The sequence below is a fragment of the Vicugna pacos genome, chromosome 15 (assembly GCF_048564905.1).
Source record: "Vicugna pacos chromosome 15, VicPac4, whole genome shotgun sequence".
NCBI classification, from domain to species: Eukaryota; Metazoa; Chordata; class Mammalia; order Artiodactyla; family Camelidae; genus Vicugna; species Vicugna pacos.
In genome coordinates, this window is record NC_133001.1 from 43,961,616 (window position 1) to 43,985,630 (window position 24,015).

Here is a 24,015-nt window from a genome sequence, read left to right on the forward strand (position 1 = left end):
ACCACCATCCAGTTTTAGAACATTTTCATCATCTGAAAAAGTTCCCTCGCACCCACTTAATCCCAGGCAGTCCCAGCTCCTACGTGCAGCCCCAAGGTCACCACTGATATCCTTCCCGTTTCTGTAGTTTCGCCTTTTCTAAAAATTTTATGTGAGCAGAATTAGATGTGGTTTTTTTGCTTCTGGCTTTTTTCACTTAGCATAATATTTTTGAGGCTTATCCACATTGTAGCAAATATCAGTGGTTTTGCCTGTTCAGTGCTGGCAATATCCCATTATTTGAATATACTACGTCTTGTTTGTTCCTTCACCAGTTGATGGACGCTTGGCTCATTTACAGTTTTTGACTATTATGAATAATGCTGCTATGACCATTTGTGTCTTTGTGTGAACATATGTTTTCGTTTCTTTTGGGTGGATACGTAGGAGGAGAATTGCTGGGTCATGCAGGATAAGGGTATATTTAACATTTTAAAAAACTGCCAAACTATTTTTGAAAGTGACTGTACCTGTTACATCCCGACCAGAAATACTTGAGAACTCCAGTTTCTCCACATTCTTACCAGTGCACTGGTTATATTGTCAATCTTCTGTATTTATAGCCATCCTAGTTAGTGAGGTGGTACCTTATTGTGGTTTTAATTTGCATTTCCCCAGTGACTAATGATGTTGAGCACCTTTTTCATGTACTAATAAGTTGTTCATGTATCTTCTTTCTGTAATTGTCTATTTAGATCCTTGGCCATTTAAAAAATATTTGAATAATCTTTTTATTTTAGGGTAGTTTTAGATTTACAGCTGAGATAGGACAGAGTTCCCATATACCCTGTACTCAGTTCCCCTATTGTTAACATTTTATAAATGAACCAGTATTGATATTATTATTAACTGAACTCCATGCTTTATTGAGACTTCATTAGTTTTTCCCCTAATGTCCTTTTTTTGTTCCAGGTTATTCATCCTACCTCCTTAAGCACCTCTGGGCTGTGACAGTTTGTCTCACCCATTTTATAATTGGTTGGTTTGTCTTCTTCTTACTGAGTTTTAAGAGTTCTTTATATATTCTGGACATAAGTTCCCTGTTGGATATATGATCTACAGATCATTTTTTCCCCCAGTTTATGTCTTATCTTTTCATTTTCTTAATGATCTTTTTTGGGGGGAGGGAGGAGTAATTAGGTTTATTTATTTATTTTTGGAAGAGATACTGGGGATTGAACCTAGGACCTCATGCCTGCTAAGCATGTGCTCTACTACTTGAGCTACACCCGCCTCCGCCCCTCCCCCCTGCCCATTTTCTTAATGATCTTTTGAAGAGCAAAAGTTTGTTATTGAGAAAGGCAACTTTATCAGTTTTTTTCCTTTAATGGGTTGTACTTTTGATGTCATATCTAAAAAAACCTTTGCCTGACCCAGGGACACAACAGTTTTCTCCTATGTTTTCATCTAGAAATTTTAACCCTTAACACTTCAGTCGATAATCCACTTTTGTGTTGATTTTGAACTGATTTTTGTGTATGGTTTAAGGTGAGAGTCTAAGTCCCTTTTTTGCATGTGGCTATTCAATTGCATGAGCACCATTTGCTGAAAAGATTGTCCTGTGCCCCTTGAATTGCCTTGGCATTTTTGTCAAAATCAATTCACCTTAAGGATTTATTTCTGGACTCTCCATTCTGTTCCCTTGATCTGTATGGCTGTCTGTTCTTTTGTCACTACCTGATCTTGATTCCTGTAAATTTGATTTTGGGTAGTGTAAGTTGTCTTCTTTTTCAAAATTATTTTGGCAATTCTAGGTCCTTTGCAGTCCCATTTAAATTTTAGGGTACACCTGTCAATTTTAACAACAACAACAAAAGACATGTGAGGAGTTGGTTAGGGATTCCATTAAATCTATAGGTCAGTTTTCTACTTTTCTCTTTCTTCCCCCTCTGCTACCCTTCTCCCTGTTCTTTTGTGTTTGTTGGCTGCTTGGGTTTTTGTTTTGTTCTCTTCTGTGTTTGCATTTGAGTAGCTCATCTTGCCTGGAACACACTCATTTTTTATGTTTAACAAATCCTTAACTGCCCGCAGCCATAGGTATATTCCTTTTGGTTCAATTCACTTTTACATCCTAATTTAATAATAATGTTAATGAAAAATCCTTTTGAGATTTTTTTCAAAGATTCTCATTTTTGTGTGAATGTATAATGCAAATCACCTTTTTCTGAAAGGGTGTCAGATGTATTTGGAGAAATTCAGAACTGTAAGTATCTAGTGAATTGATTTCTTATTGTATCTGTTCCAGTGTGCAATCCAGTTCATACCTTATTTGCTTATTTTTTTTTTTTTATCCCTTCAGTGACTTCCCATCACACTTAAAAGCTGAAGTCTGTACAGTGGTCCCCAGGGCCCCATAAGATCTGGCTCCTAGCAACTTCTCTGCCTTTTTTTGTTTTTTTTTGTTTGTTTGTTTGTTTTCTGACTTTGTTTCTTACACTTTCCCATTGGTCTCTATGCTCTGTTCTTACACTGGTTTTGTTGTTCCTTGAAAACACCAAGTATGCTCCTACCTCAGGACTTTGAACCTGCTGTTTTATTTGCCTGACAGGCTCCTCATCCTGATACGTGACTCCTTCCCTTACTTCACTCGGATCTCTCCTTCAAAGGTATCTCCTCAGAGACTGGTCTTAACTGTCTTATCTAAAACAGCAGCATCGCTCACTCGGTGCCATTACCTTGTTTCAGTTTTTTCACAGCACTTTACCTTATGTGACGTTATTTGATACATTTTTGTATCTGTTTACAATTTATACCCCACTAGATTGTAAGCCCTTTGAAGACAGAGACTTTGTTTCCTGCTATATCCCCGGGAAATAGCATGGGCCTGGCAAATAGCAGACCTTAAATAAGTGTTTGTGGAATGAATAAATGTGTGTGTATGTTCTCACAATTTACAACAGTAATGATCTTCACGAAGCTTTCAGGCTATTGCAAGAAATTATATCAGTATGTCAGGATGAGGGAGGATAAGGTAGGGTTTTTTCTTGTTTTTACAGAGCTAGAGCTAATAATAACAACATTTTGGGATTTAAAGTCATGATCCTCCAGTTCTATGATTACTAAAAAATCCTTGAAAAGTAATCATCCTTATTAATATTGGAGAAGTCTGCTTTTCTTTGAGCTTTATTTCTTTCCTAGCTAAACCTAGGGTATACCTGTAATTTCATGCAGATACCGAGCCTCAGAATTATATTTCATTGAGTTGAATTTCTTAATGAAATGTATATACTGATCTGGTTACAATTTAAAACAATCTGAATATTTCTTAGCACCTTCACAGGTCTTGCCTACTTTTGACTAGTGCCTGCGTTTAGCACCTACTAAATTAGCCCTTTTTCATTCTTCTTAAACCTTGATTCTGTGTACATATTTCTAACAAATCAATCTTCTTGAATCACTGCTTTTGTCATATTACTTTCCTATTTAAAAATCCACATAACTCCACTGCCTGTAGACTAAAGGAGGCACTCCTCGAGCTGGAATTCAAGGCCCTGTGTAATCGGGACCCACCTTACTTTTTTAATCTTATCTTCTGCTGCTAAGTTATACAGGACAAACCTCGGCTTTGACCAGACCTGCCTCCTTCCTACCCTTTAAAGCTTTTCTCTTCCCACACCTCTGAGCTGGCTCGTGATGCCCTCACCCAGCTGCCCCCTTTCCTGAATGCCCCAGACTGCCTGCGCTTTGTACATCCATGAGCCAAGCTTCAATTCTGCTCCATTCATGAAACCTTCTTTGAACCCTAGAAGCAGCTAACTCATGAATCTCTTCTTTCCTTACCTGGATTCCTTGAATCCTTGTTGTATCTGTCATTTGGGCACCCAATAACATGCTCTCTCCTTCTTTAAGGATTTCTTGAGTATGTATCAGACCTGGATTTCTTGAAGACTGCAAGCACCTCCTTTTACCATCAACTTCTTCAGATCTGGCACCTTAGTACCTGGCACAATCCAGGTGTTGCTGCTGACTTGTTGTGCATTTGAAGTATGGGGCACAATTGTAAATTCTTGTTAAATTAGTTTAAATTTGACAAGTTTTTTGTCTCTCTCTTCAAGGTCACATTATAGGTCCTTAACTTGTTTATTTGATAATGACTTTGATAAGATCTTACTGAAGCTTTGGAAGGCAATTAAAGAAAGGTTACTCATACCGTTAAAATCTGTTTTTTTGTTTTTTTTTAGTGAGCTTTTGGAGTGAGGTTCTTATTTTACTACTTGAAATAATCTTAGAGGTCAAAAGAAGATGGCATCTCCTTTGGTAAAAGAACCTTTCTTTTTTGTCTTACTTATTTTTTCCCTTTTGGATAGTTTAATGGGATCATTTTAAGGGTAAAGTTGGATACATTGCCTCCAAGCATGAATTTAAGAAAATATTATGTTAATAATATTGAATAATCCTCCTCATTGGTTTTTTGCTTTTTCAGTAGAATTCTTTTTGGAGTTTAAGTGACTTCTTTATTCTCTTTAGTCATTTCTTCCAAGCTGTCATGACTTCATGTTTAACTCTATGTAAGTCCAGCTGTTTTTTTCCCCTCACTTCCTGTGTCCAGTTTATTACAAGAAAAACGTTCTTGTTAAGAGCTTCTCTGTAGAGTTTCTTGAGATGAATATTTAACATCTTCATTTTGAGAAAGTGATTAAACTGCCATTGATGTTGTCTGTGTGAGCTCAGTCCTTTGAAAGCTTAAAAATCTGGAACTGGTACAATATGGAGGGATAGAAATGTAGCTGACAGGTCGGATGTGGAGTATGAGAGGAAGAGAGAAGTCGGTTTGGCCTGAACCATTGGAGACAGAGAGAGAGAAAGACAGTGGAACCTATAGGTGAATAAGTTTGGGTAGAATGAGAGCTCTGTTTTAGGCACATTGTGGGTTTTTTTGACACCTAAATAGAGATGTCAAATAGGCAATTTATATAAGTCTTGAGGACACTCATGGGACATGTATGGTTTGGAAATATAAATTTCAGAATTGGCAACTTAGAGATGATGTTTAGACAGAGAGGAGAAGACATGTAAGGATCAAGCCCTGTAGCTAGTTTCTTACTTCTTTAGATGATTAGTCAGTTAATTGATTCCTAAAAATTCTTTTTTTCTAATATGCACAGTCGAGATTAATTTAAAATCTCCAAACACGTGAGACTTTTGTGGGTATTTTTTGATGCTTTCTGATATTATTAAATTTTGGTCAGAGGTGGTATTCTGTATGACATTGATTCTTTGATAGAATTGAGATTTCTTTTAGGAGCAAGTATCTGAACAATCTTTCTAAACATCCTCTGTATGCTTAAAAAAAGACTCTCAGATTAGTATTGAGTGCTGTGTTCCTCATATTCCCAGTAGATTGCTTATTAATTATGTGTGTAGAAAAGATTAAATTTAATTTTAAAAATAAAAATGCATTAAGTGATTATAGATGAAAATGCCAGCTGGCTTACTATTATGGGAGAAGCTTGTGGTACATTTTCCACTGAGAGCATTAGATACAGAGGAATTACTTCTAAACAGTTTGGACAGAAATGACCGTGATATACTCTGGAGAACAGTGTGATGACTCAGAGAGCCTTTAGTGATGACGAAGACACTGATGTCAAAGATGCATTTAGAGAGTTTGGATGAAATTGAGTCATGAAACTGAAACAAAGTTATATTTCTAATTTATTGTGATCTTAAATGTTTTAAGTAGCAGTGGGAGGAAGAAGAGAAATAGGATAAGTAGGAGAAGTGTAAGGGACGGCAGGCTTTTGGTATTTTTTTTCTTTTTTAAAAAACAGGGGAAGCAATCCTACTATATAAGGTGATCTTTCCCAAGAAAGGATCTCCAAAACTGACTTGAACACGTAAACCTTTAAATGAATCAAATCAAACGTCTTGTTACTGTGGTTACACTGGAGTAAGTTACAAGTGAAGAAGTATTGGTGGAGCCAAAAGCTTAACATCTTTGAAATGAGAAATACTCTAGACCCCTTCTGACACATTGTCAGCGTCACTTTCAACTCCCTGTCTGCAGCAGCATTCTTCATCTTCCTGTGACTGTGTCCCTTTGTCATTTCCCCCAACCTTTATGTGGGGACAGAGGAGAAATAATGAAGACTTTGAGTGGAAAAGCTGTAAGAGTACCATAATCAGCTGTTCTTCTACTCCGGGCATTCCAACAAACAGTGAAAACAGAGGGTGTGGGGTGTGAGGTGGAGCTCATGGCACTGACGGGGGCACCAGTTATAACGGTAGCTACCAAGAAAGCCTTCATGATCTGCGGTTTAACACCTACACAGGGTTTAGACTTAGAAACTTTTTCAAAGCCAGTAATTTCAGATACTAATTATGGATTTCTGTCTAACTGGAGAGAGTAATGGATAATTTATGAATATCTCTGAACCTCCAAACATAAAGCAAACTAGTCTACTTTGAAATAGGTTTGTAGTAAGTTTGAAGTCAGAAAGTATGTATCCTGCAGCTTTTGTTCTTTTGGAAGATGATTTTTGGCTATTCTATCTTTCTTGTATTTCTGTATGAACTTAGGATCATCTTGTCCAGTTCTACAAAAAAGGCAGCTATGATTTTGATAGGGATTGCATTGAATCTGTAGATCAGTTCAGGGAATATTGCTGTCTTAACATATTAAGTCTTCCAGTCCATGAATATGGAATGTCTTTCCATTTATTTAGATCTTAATTTCTTTTAACGACGCGTTGTAGTTTTCAGTGTTCAAGTGTTGCATTTCTTTAACTTTATTCTAAAGTGTTTTATTCTTTTTGATGCTATTATAAATGAAATTGTTTTCTTAATTTCATTTTCAGATTGTTCATTGCTAATATATAGAAATTTTTTTTGTATTGACCTTGTACCCAGCTTTGTTGAACTTGTTTATTAACTCTAGTAGGTTTTTGGGGGGAGGTGGGGTGTTGGATTCTTTAAGGTTTTCTATATTTGCATCACATCATCTGCAAATAGAGATAGTTTTACTTCTTCTTTTACAGTTTCGATATCTTTTATTTCTTTTTCTTGCCTAGTTGTTGTGGTATACCCTCATTATTGAATGATAATTTGGCTGGATTTAAAATCTAGCCAAAAGGTGTTTTCCCTTCATTCTTTGAAGATATCATTCCTCTGTTATAACCAGTTTTAATAACAATCTGATTCTCCTTCCTTTCTGTTGAATCTCTCATATTTTGCTAGTAACTTTTAGGGTTTTCTTTATAACATTGGTAATTGAAGTTTCACTATAATTTGTCTGGATATGAACTTTTTTTAAGTTTATTTCTATTTAATTTAATTTTTATACTCAGAGGAGTCTTACTCTGTAAAGCTTCATGTCTTTCAACAGCTCTGAAAAATTCTCAGCCATTCTCTGTGTTAAATACCAGTGTCTCTCCTCCATCCCCTCTGGTCTCTCTGGAACTCTGAGTTACAGGCTTTAAAACTGGATTTAGCTCTCGTGTTTCTTAACGTAGAGGGGAAAAGTAGCATCAATCTTCAGCTGTATTCAGTCTATCTGAGGAGGTTTTTTTGAAAAAAATCTCAATAATTATGATTTTCATTTACAAAATCTCTAATTGGTTATTTTTCAGAATGTCTTATAGATGCTCTTCTATCCTCTAGGTGCCTGAGGATATTAAGTAGGCTCATTTTAAAGGCCGTCTTAGATGCACTGTTCTCTGTGGGGGGTTTTTGTGTGTGTAGAGGTGGTGTTTTGGAGGTGTGGGGTGGATTTGGTTAAGTTCTTCCAGCCTCCTCAGGGGTGGCCCTGTGTGTGGCTGATGGCAGCTCAATGCAGCCGCTGCTCACCACAATGGCTTCTTATTTATTTTCTTCCTTTGGTGATACTTCTCATTTTTTTTAAGGCTTAAAGAGAGCTTCCCTTTTTAAAAATTTGGTTCTAGCTATGCATGCATCAATTGATTTTTATATCTTTAAGTCATTTTTCTTTGGTACAGGAGTGTGAGCTCTCAGCATGTGCTCAGTTTGCCAACTTGACCCAGAAGTCCCTAGACTACACCTTCAGCTGATTTATAATTCACTGTCTTAGCACTGTCTCCAAAGGTCTGTGTATGGCCTTTTCAGCAGAGACTTCGATACACATTTAATGAATGACATGTCATTCTTTATTCCCCTGGCAAACTCCCTAATGTATTAGGACAGTTAAAATTACTTTTAGATTCTTTTAGCCGAGAAATTAAATACCAAGACTGATTTAACAGGCGTAGTTGGCAGATGCATTTAGTACCTGTGAGAAGTACTGATGTTTTTCTGTGTCCAGGTAAGCTCCTGAGAACATTATTTAGTCAGCAGGACTCCTCCCACTCAAGAATTGTTGCCATCCCAAATGGCCTGTCTGTTAGCTATCCATCTTTGACTTCCTTGTCTGAACACGTTTTCCATTTAAATTCAGTTCAGGTGAGCCTTCACCAATTTTGCATTTTTGGGTTTAGCTAATACATTGTTTCAAGTAGATTGGAATGAAAAGTAGAATCATAAAAGCTTATCATTGAAAAATACTGTTGCACACGCACTCTGTGCCTGTCACGGTTCTAGGTCCGCAGCATGAACATGGTGGTGGAATGAGCCCGGTGGGCCCTGCCCTCATGAAGCCTGCAGCCTCTCAAGTGAGACCGGTCAAAAAGTAAACGCTGATTTTATGTAATTGTGAATTGTGATAAGGATTATAAAAGAAAAGAGCGGGTTACTGGGAGTGAGTATAGCAGAGACTTCTATTTTAAATTTTGTAGTAAGGAAAGGAGTTTTCAAACTTTAAAACAGCAGTGGGACACTTTGTTTCTATGAACCCTTATGTGGAATAGAAACGGGGCTACTCTTACTGAAATCAGGCTGGGGCCTGATCCCTTTGCTCTCCTCAATGATTACTGAAGCACCTCGTGGAATCCTTTGATGCCCAGGGAACATGTGTGAAAACTGCTGTTCTAGAGCCAGCCCCCTTCATTTCACAGACCAATGAGCTGAGGCACAAAGGGCTTCATTGTCCTGAGTCACGTGGGTCACTCCGTCTGCTTAGAACCAGAATCAGGAGCTGAACCCGGTTCTGCCACACTTGTGTTTTTCCCCGTCTCCACTGCCTCTTCTTCCCCTCTGATGCATTTTTATTATGAAATCATGGCATTTTAATCTCTGTAGTTCTTTTTTACCCCCGAAATTAGTTTTACCTGTTGTTGTTCACACTTATCCTTCACATTCTGTGCTCTGCTCCCTCCTGTGTATCCTTAGCTTGTAGCCTTGAAGGATATTACCCACTGCTATTTTGCTATTTTGTTTTTATTATTTTTTTGCTGTGTCATACTCTCATTTTCTGCCAAACATTTGAACACATGAATCTTTTTTTATTCTTTAGACTGTTATTATTGATATCAAAATGTTTATATTAACTGGTTAGCAAGCTGATTTGTTGGGTTGTCTTTTCACACCTCTTCATCTATCTCGGCAGATGATAGAATTCTTTCCCCAGCACTTAGGTTGTTAGTGTGGCTTTCATCCATTTTTATTAGTGTAAATACTTGTGTATCTTTTTACCATTTTGTCTTATTTTTGCTTTACTGTGGCAGAAAAATTCAGAGCCTATGTTTGAATAGAGTAGCATATTTGCCCTTCAGAAGTGTAAGGAAGTCATGAAAATTAAGGTGGCCTGGGAGGCTCGAGCTGTAGCATCTGGGTAGTGACATTAGAGAGGAAGGTATTTGTCTTCATTTGGGAGACTAGTAGAGAACTGATGATTTGGGGAAGAATGGTAGCATGAGCGCTGTGCTTAGGAAAGTAATTTTAACCATGAGAAATCAGATAAGCCACAGTTGAAAGGTTCTCTGTGGACACTGGTGGACTTATAGAAAACCTTTACAATATTTAAGTCGCACTAATGAAATGCGTGCTGAAATGTGATGATGCCAGTGAGGTGGAGACCAAGAGCAGGTCAATTTAAGAGCTATCGAGTAGATGAAATAGAAAAGAGGCCACAGGGTGACTCTTGAGTGTCAGGGACATCCTCGTCTTCTGAACACCCTGCTTGGGGTGTCCCTGAAAGCCCACTCTCTCACCATACGGCCCTGTTTCAGCCGCCCTCTGATGCTCTGCCTTTATGAAGTAAGGAACTCTTTGCATCTAAGGGGTAGTTAGACACCACTGTTCTGGTTTTTTTCACTCTGCTGGTGTTCCCCTTAACTCCTCTTCAACAAAACAAAAAAAAATCAAGCTTTGCTAGTTCTCCCTACCTCCTAATTGCTACCTACAGACTGCTTGGCAGACACAGTACTGCAGGCTGCTTCTGTGTCAAGCATTTAGCAATTAGGAGAGGCCCTAGGAGAGGGGAGGTGGGGGATGCTCCTTGATGTCCCCATCGGAGTGGAGTTGTAGACAGGGTTAATTAGGTCGCTAACTTGCAGCGGAACTTGGATTCTGTTGCAGGAGGGGGCGTTTCATGTTTAAGCTTCTAAGGAGTGGTACCTACTCTGTGTGCTGCGTCTGCCTTCCTGTCATTGGCTGCATTCGACTGCTTGATGGACTTGCTGGCGAAGTGCAGACGTGTGCTTCCTTCTAATGAATTGTTCTCTCGTACCTGCTCGTTCCCAAAATGCTCTGTGGGATAAACTACCTTGGAGAGAAGATTCTTCGTCATGTGGCTGTTCTGTTTCCTTAGAGACAACAGCAGGGTAATGCATTAGATGCCAGATCCGTAGAAAAAGAAGAAGCATTTGCTACAGAACGTAAAGGTTTGAGAGCGCTTCCTTGCCTTTATGTCTTTGCTGCTTGAGCTGCTGGGCTGATGACGATTGTGTTTATTTTTGGCAGGATGCTAGAGCCTGTGGAACTTCCCAGACAGTTATAATAAAAAGGGGAAGCCCGCTATATCTTTTCCTGTCTGGTTAACTGTAAAAAATACATGCGGGTCAGCCTGGCTTCTATAAAAATGTATGTTTCCACTTTAGAAAACAAGTTTCAGTAATGACCATATGGACAGGTCAGGAAGTGACATTGTGTCATGCATTTCTTTGACCTCTCTGTGAACAGTAACTTGTGGAAGTTTAAGTTGTCCTCTTATCTTTCTAGAAATACAGGAGTTGACATCTATATAAAGTATTGACAACTTCCTTTCTAAGTTTAATGAACAAAGAGAACAAAGAAGGAAGGATTCAGGGATTGTGGAAAGGTTTTTACAATAAAATAGTACATTTCTGTTGATTTAGTTAACTCATTTGTAAGACCTTTTGTCTCCTTTTTTTCAATACAATAATATTAAAATGAGTAGCACTATTCAATAATTTGCTAATTATTGCCTCATTTTACAGTTCTGTCCTTTCCCAGAGCTAGCTCAAGATACCTGGGTTCCTCTGGGTATCTCCAGGTGCTGCCTAGTGAACATTCTGTATAAGAATATATTTGTGTATTTTTTAAAAAAAACAATTTAAAGAGAAATAAATAGGAAAGTCAATTCTAAAAAACAGAGAGAGAGAGAATGTATTTGTGGTAAGCTTCTCCTTCCTGAGAAATTGTTCATTCTAAGTCTTATACCACAAATGGCTGTGTTGAACTGCTAGAAATAGGAATTGAGGCATGTGTGTCTGTTGATAGGTCTTTTTTACATTAATAAATTAGTTGCAACATGTTTGGATTAGTGGTTGGTTTTGGAAATTATAAATCTTTTCTTTTGGTTAATGAATTGTCAGTGACCAGTAAAGTAAATGTACTTCCCTAACAGTCAGAGAAGCCTCACTGTAAATGTGTAACATGATGTTTACATTACAGTTACAGTACCAGATGGTTATTTTTTTAATGATTTTCTGAGGCAGTTTTGGCAAGTAAAGGCAGTTTTGTTGGTTTGTTTAACCTCATTGCTTTGGTGGATAACCACAGAACCAGTGGAGTAACAGGAGATGGTTGGTCTGGTACACAGACAGAAATAAGGAGCAAAACTTCACACTACTCAAGGAGGAGGAAAAGGATCCTCACTTGTCATAACCGTTGGCTAGAGGCAGGATGCTTTTTGAGAGGGTAATGGAAATAATAGGGAGTAAGGTGGTCGTAGAATCTGCCCTCCTTCGTATTTCACCAGAGCTGCAGTGTGCCCTTGTTACATGTCAGTATAAGTCCCAATTTCCTCTTCATCATAATGGAATAATTAGATAAACAGGCTTTCTCATTAGATCATATATTGTTTTAGTGTGGAGGTCTGTGAATAGATTTACAGGCTACTAAATTTTGGAGGGTAGCAACTAAAGAGAGAAACAGATGCCACCTTCATCCTAAAGCAGTGTCATCTGGGCTGATCACCCCAAGCAGAGACTCAGAAATGCCTGGATCCTGGACACGGCCATTTGGCACTTGTCTTTCGGTAAAAGTTTGTCCTTAAGTAAAAGTGAATATTTTTCACTGATTTGCTCTTCAGCTGTTTTTCTGGGAGTAAAAGCCACTTCTTTGGAGAAGTGGTTCTCTCTCAACCCTAACTGTGTTGTTCTAAGAGGATGACCAATCAAAGTATTAGGCTCTTTGTCTACCCGAGTGGGCAGATGACTCAAGGTGGGTCACCTTGAGTCTTTTCTGGGAATTTCAAATTGGAACGAGGAAAGAGGTTTTGTCCTCAAAGGGTGAAGCTACCGTAAGTTAGGCGGAAGTTGCTTCTTGTTAAGCATATAAAGCTGTGCGATCCTTACAGACTGATTCAAGATGAGATCCTAGAAAAGGTAACAGCAGGTGTCCTAATGACTTTCCAGGGCCCTGGAAGCTCCCCTCACCAACCTTCATGAAGTTTAGTTACGAATTTAGTTGTCATTCAGTTATGATAATTAGTAATTCATCTCTTTTTTTCTAAAATACTTCAGGTTAGATTTGAAGCCAGTGGTCCTGAAGCAGGGCAGTGTTTCTCAAAGATGATAATTTATTCTTCCCTGAGAACTCTACTCTGAAAAATTCACTTGGGTGATACAGAGATGCCTGTATTAGGTGGTGAATCTTGGGTTTGATCTATTCAGTGGTATTAGAACCAGGTAAAAGTGGATCCCAGTGCTGGTCCTGCCACTTGCTAGTTTCATGACCTTGAGCATGTTCATTATCCTCTTTAACCTTTCTTTATTTGTAAGATAGGAATACCATCATGAGTAGTAGCAAGAATCCCAGTAAGATATCTGAGGACCTAGCTCAGTGCTAATGCAGTGTTCATACTCAATAGATGTTAGTAAGTGCAGTATCCCTTCCCTCCCAACCCTCTCAGTGTTCCAGAAGTAAATTTATGCAAAATACACGGCAAATCTTGTAACTGTTAACGTCATAGGATTTTTCATATTCTTTTGTTGTAGTGGTCTGTGGTTAATTATTTGAAATAAGTTGTAGTCTTTGTTATTAATGATTTTACGTATGTTTTATTGTGAATGATAATTATCAAATTAGATTTGACCTAAAGATTGTAATATGTTAAGCTAAAGCATAAATGCCTATTGCTGTGATAACCAGTAAGGGTTAGACTAATGCAAATTATAAACCTCTTGTAGGCAGGGACGGCTTTCGGCTTGTTTTTGTTTTTTGTTTTCGCTCAAAGCCCTTGAGTGTGGGGAATGAATAGACTATGGGTTTTTGTTTGTTTGAATACTGATAAGGCCCTTGTTTATTCAAATGGAGTTTGTAGTCAATGAATGGCGTTATGGGGATACTAAAATTTCAGGAGCCAATTCTCTGGTAAGAGAAGCCAGAAAGAGTGGAACCTTGGCAAGTCTATGAAGAAAGACATTCCAGGCTGGGTTCCTAGGAGAAGATTTAAAAGTAGAGGCTTAGAAAAAGCAAAAAAAAAAACTTGCTTGGGAAATGTGGAAGGCCTGAGTAGTTTGATAGATAAAAGAATGAAGTAGTCTAGAGTCCGGGTTTTGAATTTGTCTTAAAGTATGGTGAAATCTGCTGCATAATCTTAAAGATGAGGAAAGTATTATCAAAAGGAGTAGGGAAAGATAATTTCAGAAGCAACGTAGGTGTCTATGATTGAAGGCCACATAGCTGGCTACAAAAATCATAATAAATGATTAAATGTACTTAACTAAAATGTTCAATTACCTCACGTGTAAAGCATTATTGTAGGAACTGCAAAAAAGTAATCAACTAAATGAAAGCATATAGCATAATGAAACCTGGTAAAAAGTCCCCAAACGTGCATGAGTGACATATAGCTGTCAAGGGAAAAGAAAATTGCAGGACTGTAACCTTAACCTTTACCACTGAAAAAACATTCTGGGAGGAAGAACAAGATAATGACGCAATGTTTTTAAAAGTATAGGGTAGGGGTAAGTATCTGTCTCCCTGGATGACTTCCCCCAGAAAAGGTTCATCAAAGGGCCTACGGAAAAGTGACAGGTGCCCAAGGTCTCACCCATCCTCTCAGGCTTCAGACTTGGCTTTGTTCATGTACCTCTTTATTCATTCACTATTTTTAAGTGGAGATTTTGCTTAAGCAACATTATTATACTTTTACATCCTTGGTAAGAGAATCCTATCCAGAAATTGTTTACCCCTGGATCTAAGTCAACTTTGAAAATCAGGACAAGTAATTACACCCAATGTTGGTCCTGAGCCCAGTGTTAAACTTTTTTTTTAACCAATAGTCTGACTGATACAATAATTTCCTCATTAAATGTGTGTATTTTGTCAGGCTTAGATGACAAATCTAAAAGAGCTTTGAAATTAAGATTAGATTTTAAAGTCATTCTAACAGAGATATGTTTTTGAAGGACACAGTTCATGCTAGCTTACTTAGTTTTCCTTGGGACAGCCTAGAGGCGGTTAAGAATGAGAGCCTGCAACCAAATGGCTTGAGTTGAAAGAGGCATTTATAACTCAGAGTTCTAACGATGTGATAGAGGAAACAATAAATCACCCCACACCATACCCTGGGGTTATTATTGTTTTTCCTTCCTATAGAAACAACTCTACAAGAGCTATGATTTAGCATCATGCTGTTGGTTTTAATTTATAGGCCAAACAGGCTTGATTACATTAAGTGCAGCAATCAAAGGTAGTAGAGACACTACACCATAAGGATTAGGAACACAGATCCAAGAGCCAGACTGCCTCGGTTCAAATCCTGCTTCTGCCACACAAGTTGGCTGTGACCATGGGTACATTACTTCTCTCCGTGATTTGCGTCTCCATCTGTAAAATAAAGGTGGTAGTAGCATCTACCTCCTTGGTGGCTGTGAGGTTTAAATGAGTGAATCCATGAGGGATGTTAGAACTGGGTCTGGCACACGTTCAGCACTCGGTAAGTTGTTGTGAAAGACACTCTCCACTTTGATTCCATTACTAAGTCACAGATGAAAACTTGCTAGGCTGCAAGCATGACAAACATACCTACCAAATACAACAACTAGTAATATCATTATTCCATTCTCAGAGGATAGCCTCACCAAAGCTAAATATAACAGAAAGGTTACTTTTTACACACACTACACTCATATGTGTTCCACAGCATGGTGCTGACTCATGGTCAAATATTTCCTGAGAGCCTGATCCATGTCTCATCCTATGCCAGATACTCGAAATACAATGATGAAAAATTACACACATTTCCTACAGTCTAATAGAGGAGATAATGTACATGGAGCTAAAGTGTTTTCTTTTCTTTCCTTTTGGGGGGTGTGGTGGTAGGGATGTTGGGGGGTTGTGGAACTTTGGATCCACTCACACCGTTTAACAGGGCTTTCTTCTACTGACGGTCTCGAAGTTCCCTCTCGTTCTCCCTTAACTTCTCAGTTTGCTTTCTTAATGATACCAGAAGCAGCATAGGCTCACTGTATAAAATTTGACTCAGTGCTATTAAAAATTTTCATTTCTGTTTTTTTTCTTCTTTATATATATATATATATATATATATATATATATATATATATATAAACATTAAGCATGTTTTCTTTGAAAATCAGGAAAAATTGGAAGAGTACAGGAGAGTATAAATAGGTAAGAAAAATAATTCCCAGAATTCCACTTTTCTTACATTTTGATATTTTTTCTCCAGATATTTTGTTTTACGCTTATTACATTATTTAACTGAGACCACACTGTACATATAAACAGTTTTGTCTTATTTTATAGGGTTATTGTGAAGATAAAATAATGTATTTAAAGCCCCAGACCCTATGTCTGATAGATATATATTGAACATTTAGTAATTGCTAGCTAGTATGATAGTTACCTTGCCCTTCTTTTTTACCTCTTACATGCTAAGCTGTTTCTCATGTAATTAGAAAACTCTGCATAAGCATTATTTTTTAGTGGCGGCATAATAGGCTACATTCACAGATGTACCATGGTTTACTTTTTCCTTTCTCTCATATTTGAACATTTAAGTTTCTTCCAAAATTACTCTATTGTGAATAATATTTCCCTAAATATTTTAAAATATAAAATTATCTTTGCATTTCTGATTAATTCCTTGGAATATATTCCTAGGAAGGAAATTAGTCAAAATGTTTGAACTTTTTTAAAGATCTTTGATGGACATATTGACAAATTACTTCCTAGAAATTTTGCTTAGCTTGTACTTTCAGTCCTGGCTAGTAGTCAGTGAAAGGCCTGTGTCAAAATCCTCTCCAGCCTTGAGGATTACCTTAAATTTAAAAGAAAAAAATCATTATTATTTTCATAAGGGAAAATGAGTCTGTAATTTTAGCAGATTTCTTCGCTTTTTCATAATTAACGCATTTTTATAATTGAGTTATTTGTATTCTTTCTTTCTAAAGGTGTATTTTCACTTTGCCATTTATCTAATTGATATCTAGTAGTTATAAATTTATATGAATCTCTTGTATATTAAAGCTATTAATTTTTGTTCTGTCACATTTGTTGAAATAGTTCCCCAAATTTCTATTTTTCTTTCTTTTCTGATTATTTAAATCATTCAAGTTAATTGATCTTTTCCTTCCTAATTTTTCCATTGCTTTTGAGCTTAGAAAGTCCTCTCTATCCATAGACCCATATGTTTTCTTTTGATCTATATAATTAAACATTTATATTTAGTTCCTTAACACACTGGAAATATATTTTTCTTTGTAGGGTGAGGTGATCTCAATATTTCCGCATAGCACATAGCAGTTTTTCTTACTTCTATTAAATACTTATTGCATTATATTGTAATTACTTTTTCTGAATTTTTCTTCTTCATAAGACTTAAGCCTTCATCCTTTTTTGTTTGTTTGTTTCACTTTTTGGTTGTTTTTTAATGGGGGTACTGGGGATTAAACCCAGGACCTTGTGCATGCTAAGCGTGCACTCTACCACTGAGTTATACCCTCCCCTTCTAAGTTTTCATCCTTTGAAGTTTTATCCCCAGCAGCTAGCACAGTACCTTCCACTCTGTAGAGGCTCAACAAATATTTGATAAATGAAATAAAGAAATATAGAGTTATATATAATTTGTCCTGGGAGATTTAAATGGCATCATCTATTCCTAGCTTTAAAAACCTTGAGAGAGATTCTGTAGTAATGCTAATTTCAAGTTAGTCTACATTCCAGAGCATCCACCAGAATGAATTGGAGTGGTCTGGACATAAGAGAAGTAAAGTGAAAATGACTTGTACAGTGAGTTACATTTTTACTACCTAATAGGAAAATTGTCTAACCAGTAACCAGAGGCTCTGTACCTATTATCTAAGCCACCCTATTACTGTGTATTTCCCCAAACTTACCCTGCTCCACCTAAAAAAATAAATAAAAATGCACCTTTATAATGATCAGAATACTCAAATGAATGGCTGCGATTTAATGATGATACTCAAATATTTTCAAACTTGACATTTCACCTGGGTTCCATTCTCCTGTTTCCAACTGCTTTCTAGATATTGCTTACCTATGCTTATCAGTGCCTCTTCAATTCAGCAAATTCCGTCTGAAATCTCGTTCACCCTAACCCTCCTGCTTATAGTCTCTACCCCCACCCGTCCAACACCAAATCCTGGTTCCTACTCTTGTGTTCCCTAGGCTGGACATGATATCACATCCCACCCAGTAGTCACAGTAAAAATCTCCATTATTCTTTATTCACTAACCCTGTGGATTTAACCTTTCACCACATCTTCTCTGTGTTACCTCCCCACTGTTTTTCCTTTTGTCTCTTCCCCATCTTAACTGTCACTGTCCTCCCTCATAATCACTGATCTGACAACTGCCATAACCTTTTCATTCATGTCCCAGCTTCCATCTCCTCCTCCTTCCAAACCTATTCCACATAAATTTTTAAATAGGGGTGTACATTAGAAAAAATCCTCTTGCCCCTGAAGGTTCAGATTCACTAGACTGAAGATAGAGCTTGGGTACCTCATCACACAAAAGCTTCCCAGATGATTCTTATGCACATCTGGATTACAGCCAATATTTTACAAGCTTCTGGAGCTATTGTTTGAAAACCCAGCTATAGTCACATCACATTTTGGCTTAAAACCTTTTAATGCTTCCCCCACTGCCTGCAGCATAAAGTCCTAGTTCTTAGCTTGTGATGGAACAGGCGTCATTCACATCCGGGCCCTAATCTCCCTTTCCAGATGCATTTTCAACTACTTCCCTTCAAGGACCCTGAGTCTAGCCAAATAAGTTAGATCCTAATACACCACGTCCTTTTGGATTTCTGTGCCTTTTTCCGTACAGTTTCTTCTGTCTAGGTTGCCCTTAACTTTTTTCTACATCTGGGAAACTCCTCAATGTTACTTCACTCTGACTACTCTTTCCCTCATTCTTCCAGGCAGGAGTAACTGCTCTTCATCTGTGACTCCTCAACACTTTGTGTATACTTGTATTGCTACTCTCATTACTTTGCATTGCGATGATTTGTTTATATATATATATATACACACAGATATATATATATATATCTATATATATGTATGTATAGATATATATATATATAAGGTCATTGTGATAAAGATAGTCTTCCTTATCTTGTATGAGTAGGCACCCAAGAACGCCTCTTTCCTTTTGATGAAGAATTAACAAATTATGTCTTTTTTTTACCCCCACCTCTTCTGACTGGAAAATTATCTTTCACCTATATCATTCATCTGTTTTAATCTCATTTTAAAAAAAAATTGATCTGTCTCATTAACAAAAAGGAACTTCCCAAATCTCTGTACCAAGTTATGTTTGGTGATCATTTGGGTATCATGGAACTTATCAGTGTCTAAAGATAAAGATACCTTGCTGAGATCTTGTCAAAGAAGATATAGAACATCTGGTTACATGTTCAGGGTATTCGATATGTTTTGAATGTTGAAGATCAACAAAACTGATCTGATGAGTTGTGTAAGTTTCTATACCAGAATGTTTCTGATGCCTGCAAGTATGAAAAGCTATGATACTGGATTTGTTTCTTTCATAGGAATTATCTCCCTATTCTCTTTGGACAATGGATTAAAAAAAATCAGAGACAAAAATATAAATTTAGAACTTAAAATTAAGCTAATATCTGTATTCACTTCCATTATTGGTCAACCTAAAACAGTTGATTAATTGATTATAACTCAGCTCAGCACTACCATTAATAGGCTGGAAAGTTTGGGGGCAAAACTGGGAAGGTGGGTAGTGAGATAAATAATATGGAATTAAATTCTAGCCTAGAAAGGCATATTTCAATTCTGAATGTCTGGTTACTTTGTCACATAAAAGGAGGAATGTGTAACAAGAAACATAGTGCTGTGGCTTAAGAATCAAGAGACCTAAATCCATTCCCTGCAAATTATTTTCCATCTTTGATCTTCTCCATTAAATGAGAAATCATTAAAGATATTTCGCTACCCAGAATTGAAATTGATTTTTTTTTAAAAAGGAATGTAGAGAGAGAGAGATGCAGAGATAGAGCCATCCATCCATCCATCCCTCTTAACTTTTTCTCTAGGTAAGTTGGCTCTACCTGAAAATTATCCCTTGAGCCCATGTCTGAATGTTCTATGAAACCTGCAGAAACAATGAAGATTCTGGTCCCTAAATATTCATCAAGACTGGCTAAGTATAACCTCTGAAAAACAGTTTCATAAGTAACTCAGCTCTTAAAGATAAGGAGGAACCAAGAGGTAGTTCCCAAACACCTAAATATGAGAGGACTTTTCTGCTCTCGATGGACAAATTTCTCTGAAAAGTACTTCTTTCAGTTTAGGAGAGGAAGTGAAAAATTTCCCAGGAGGAATATTTAGCAATAGTCATGTGGCTCCAAGTGCAAGACAGAAGCCCTTTGTAGCTAAACCTGGTTGGGAGGGAGAAGGGCTGAAGAATGGCTGAAAGGCAGACTCATAGATTCCTTTTGATACATTTGGAATCATTCATTCAAGACTCTCACAAGAGGGAGAAAGAGATCTTGAGTCCAGAAAACCAGCAGCTTAAGACAAGTTATCAAAATTGCTAACCTTCCAATTTAAGTCTGGATTAGGTTATGAAGGACAGCCTTCTGATTAGAGTACAGGTATAAAATGTGGACTCATTGTTAAGATTCTGGTAAAGGGTTAATAAAAAATTTAGTTTTAACAATTTGTTTTTGGTAAAAAAGTATACAAACTTAATCAGAGAGAAGACAGTGAGCTCTAACCAAATCTTAGGAAAAACACGCATGTTGCTGCTGTGACCTTTGTAACATACCACAGACGCCACACACCTAGTGATCCTGTAAACACCGAAAACGCAGAACTCAGCCTCTCGTGTGCTGAAAGTATAAAACAACGGCCACCGGAGCGACATCCCTGTGGCCGTGTGGGTACAGTTAGTGCTCCTCCTGTCCTGCGAGGGCACTGCTCGGGGTCCTTCGGCTTTGTGCGAGAGAACCCTTCTTGTTGAGTTTACTTAGGCTGGAAGTAGGGATTTCCACCCCTGGGGCCTCACTGTGCTTATCAGGAATGATAGTTGGTCCTTTTGCCTTTGTCACTTTTTCTTTTGTTTCCCCTGGTCTCACTGGTGATTATTAATGTAATGTAAATGTCTTTTCTTTCAGTCCTCCTCGCCCTCTGACTAATATGAATGACACCATGGTGAGCCACCTGTCCTCCGGAGCGCCCACTCCCAGCAAGAGGTAGGTGGGTCTTGCTCAGAGTTGGGTCCCAGCCTCTGGCCTGGGAAGCAGGCCATTCCACAGGGCAGAAGGGACTGGCTTGCTTTCTTCTCTTTTGACTGTCTTTTAATATTATTTTCTACTTTTTAATCTTCTTTCTTTTTTTTTTCCCTCTGATAACTTACAAATATAGCAACTGAAAGAGCCTGCTTTTGAGTGGTGCCTGAGGTGGAAACTCTCCATTTGTGACAAGCAGTGAACATAGTGTCAAAGCAGATTAGACATGTTTAGATCTTTTTATTTTTAACATTAAACAATATTTTGATGAGCACAAATTTCAACAGTTTTGCGTTAGAGTTCTTTGAGCGTCAAAGATTGTTTCTGCTTCCTGATTAGACTATGTGAACTGAACGAATCCCTATTTCTCCTAAATCATCCTGTATAGGATTCATAAACATTTAAGTTGAAAAGCCCGAGTCCCCCTCTTAGTTATATGAAGAGTTTCCTTAGGGTCCTTTAAGGAACAAGAACTGTGTACTCCTCTCTCCTCTTTATTTAGTTTACTCTTCTCCAAAATTCTCTTAGGCAGGACTTAAAAGAACTGTATGAAATGGTTTACTTTCTATCTGATTTAAGCTGTTCCGTCACCAGAGCAATGCAGAAACTTGCTCAAGGGCACAACCATTAAAGAATTTTTTCTAACAGTCATCACTCAAAAAGAAAAAAAAACCCAAAAAACAAAAAACCAAACAAACAAAAAAAAGAAGACATTCCAACCCAAATCCTTCCTGAAGAAAAGCACTTCGTACTGCAAACCTGAAGAAAACCGTATGTACTGATTGCTTTGGATTATTTTGGCTATAGAAATGTCATCTACTTAATAACACTTTGACTTAATATTTATAATATATAATACTTAACATCAGCTATGTTCCCATTGGCTAAAACCACGAGACCAGTGTTTCTTGAACTTGAGTGATAAGAAGAATCACTTGGTTCATTCGTTAAAAATACACATTTCTGGGACCACATCGGACCCAGTGGATCCTGAGATCCTGTGAAGCTACACATTTAACAAGTATTGCAGACGATTCTTAGCATCCAGCAAATTTGGGAAATTGCCTTAGAAAGAAGCAAAGGAGTCAATGTAGGAATCCTCTGCCCTGGAACAGAGGATTTAAGGACTGACTAAATCAGAGTGACTTGGTAGTACAGTGTTATCCACACGGAGACTCAAGCCCCTGATCAGGTAAGAGTGCTTGTCCGCAGCCTTACTGGGACACTCGTAGCAGAAGGATAGCCAAGCCGCTTCTTTTGGGCAGAACTAAGTGGAATCATGTACTGGAGCACAGACTTCCAAGCCAGACTGTCTGCATTCGAATCCTGATTCTCATCAGACCTTGAGCAAGATTCTTATCTTCGCTGCTTTATTTCTAAAATGAGGACAGCAATAGTATATATGTTGTGGGGCTTCTGTGAGAATGTAAGATATTGTTGTCATTCTTGACAAAGTAAGCTGTAATGAGAGAACAGGTAGGGAAGAGATGGAAGAGTTTACGAGTAATGCCCTCTCCCTCCAGGAGGAACAGAGGCTTATGGAAGAACACAAAGCAATTAAACTTCTCCCACCTGCCTGGATATTACAGCCACCATTGCTGGCCTTAACTTTTTATGTTTAACACCCATAGCATTCAGACCCAGACCCAGAATCTAAATATTAACTCAAAAATATTTCTGTTTCAAAACTAGGAGGACAAGGTAGATTATTGAAAGAAGCTTGTAGGTTTTATGTTAGTTGTAACAACACCATCTCTTAGGGTTTCACTTCACCTGAGTTCTTCATTTACGAGTTTTGTCACTATGAGTCACCTAAGTCCCTGCGGGCCCTGAGGGCATGGTGGCTGAGGACACTGTGCATTCAGTGACCACAGCTGAATGCGGCTGCTAGCGGCTGTTAGAGGGAGTGCATCTTTCTGGATGATGTTTTATGCTCAAGAGGACTGAAAGAAGACTGCCCGGGAGCAATAATCATCGCAGCCGCCTGCGCAGAGGGACTACAGTGGCTTGATGTTGCTGTATGAAGCCCCAGCTCGGCAGTCAGTGACCAGCTGCAATCGTCAGTCACAGAGTATTTACTATTTCTGAAAGTTGTTACAGATAATGTAGTGTAGCTTGGGTTAAGATTTTACTTTAAAGTCAGCATTTCAGCTAGCATCTCTTTTGAGGTGGACTTAACTGACGCTAGAGGTGGTTATTGCAGACGCTCTGGGGGCTGAGCAGCAGACCGACCAAGTGCAGCCAAAGCCCTTAGGAGACTGAAAGGAAGGCGGGGCTCTGTAACTTACCAAGAAGAGTGGTTGCTGGAGTAGCGGCAGCATGGCAACAAGATGCTCCATCCTAACAATGTTGTCCTTAGAACTTTAGATTTCACTTCTATTCAGGATGAGATTATGACATAGCATGTGGACATTAATTGCATAATTTATAGATTTGGCTCTTCATGGCCTCAGTTACCAAACAGTATAAATTTCCAGATAGTATCCTATTTGCTTCCTCGAGGACTCATCAGTTTTTATTTTCTCCTCTGAATGGCGTCAGACCTGTGTCTCCAGAGTCTGATGAAAGCCAGGAACCCAGCACGTCATCCCAGTCATAGTTCCTTCCTCTGCTGGGGCAGAGAATCCTCAGGGGGCATAAAGCTACTCTCCAGAAATGTAGAACTCAGCATAGGATGTAAGTCACTGACTCAGACAAGAACATGCACAGTAACAAAAATGCAGGAAAAAATTAAGGGCTCCAGTTTCTACCTTTTCAACAGGCAGTGCATATAAAAATGGTGATAAGCCCCAGTGGTCAAACACAATACTTGATTAGTCCAAATGAAGGACGACCTCAAATGTAATGGTTACTTTTTACAGAAGAAAACCTTATAAATGGCAAAGATGCTGGCTATCATGTGAGAAATTGTAAATTATGTT

General features: G+C 38.0%; 1 protein-coding gene across 13 annotated transcripts in view; it reads left to right on the forward strand.

Annotated features, from left to right (window-relative positions):
• DTNB (dystrobrevin beta) overlaps window positions 1-24,015 on the forward strand; it is a 209,628-nt gene that overhangs the window by 117,254 nt on the left and 68,359 nt on the right. For 12 of the 13 annotated variants that reach the window (XM_072938085.1, XM_072938086.1, XM_072938084.1 and 9 more), the window contains one exon: window positions 20,981-21,058. In XM_072938085.1, the coding sequence (XP_072794186.1) occupies window positions 20,981-21,058 (78 nt within the window). Of the gene's footprint in view, window positions 1-20,980; window positions 21,059-21,230; window positions 21,307-24,015 lie in introns of those variants that run through there. The other variant, XM_072938094.1, reaches the window with a different exon arrangement.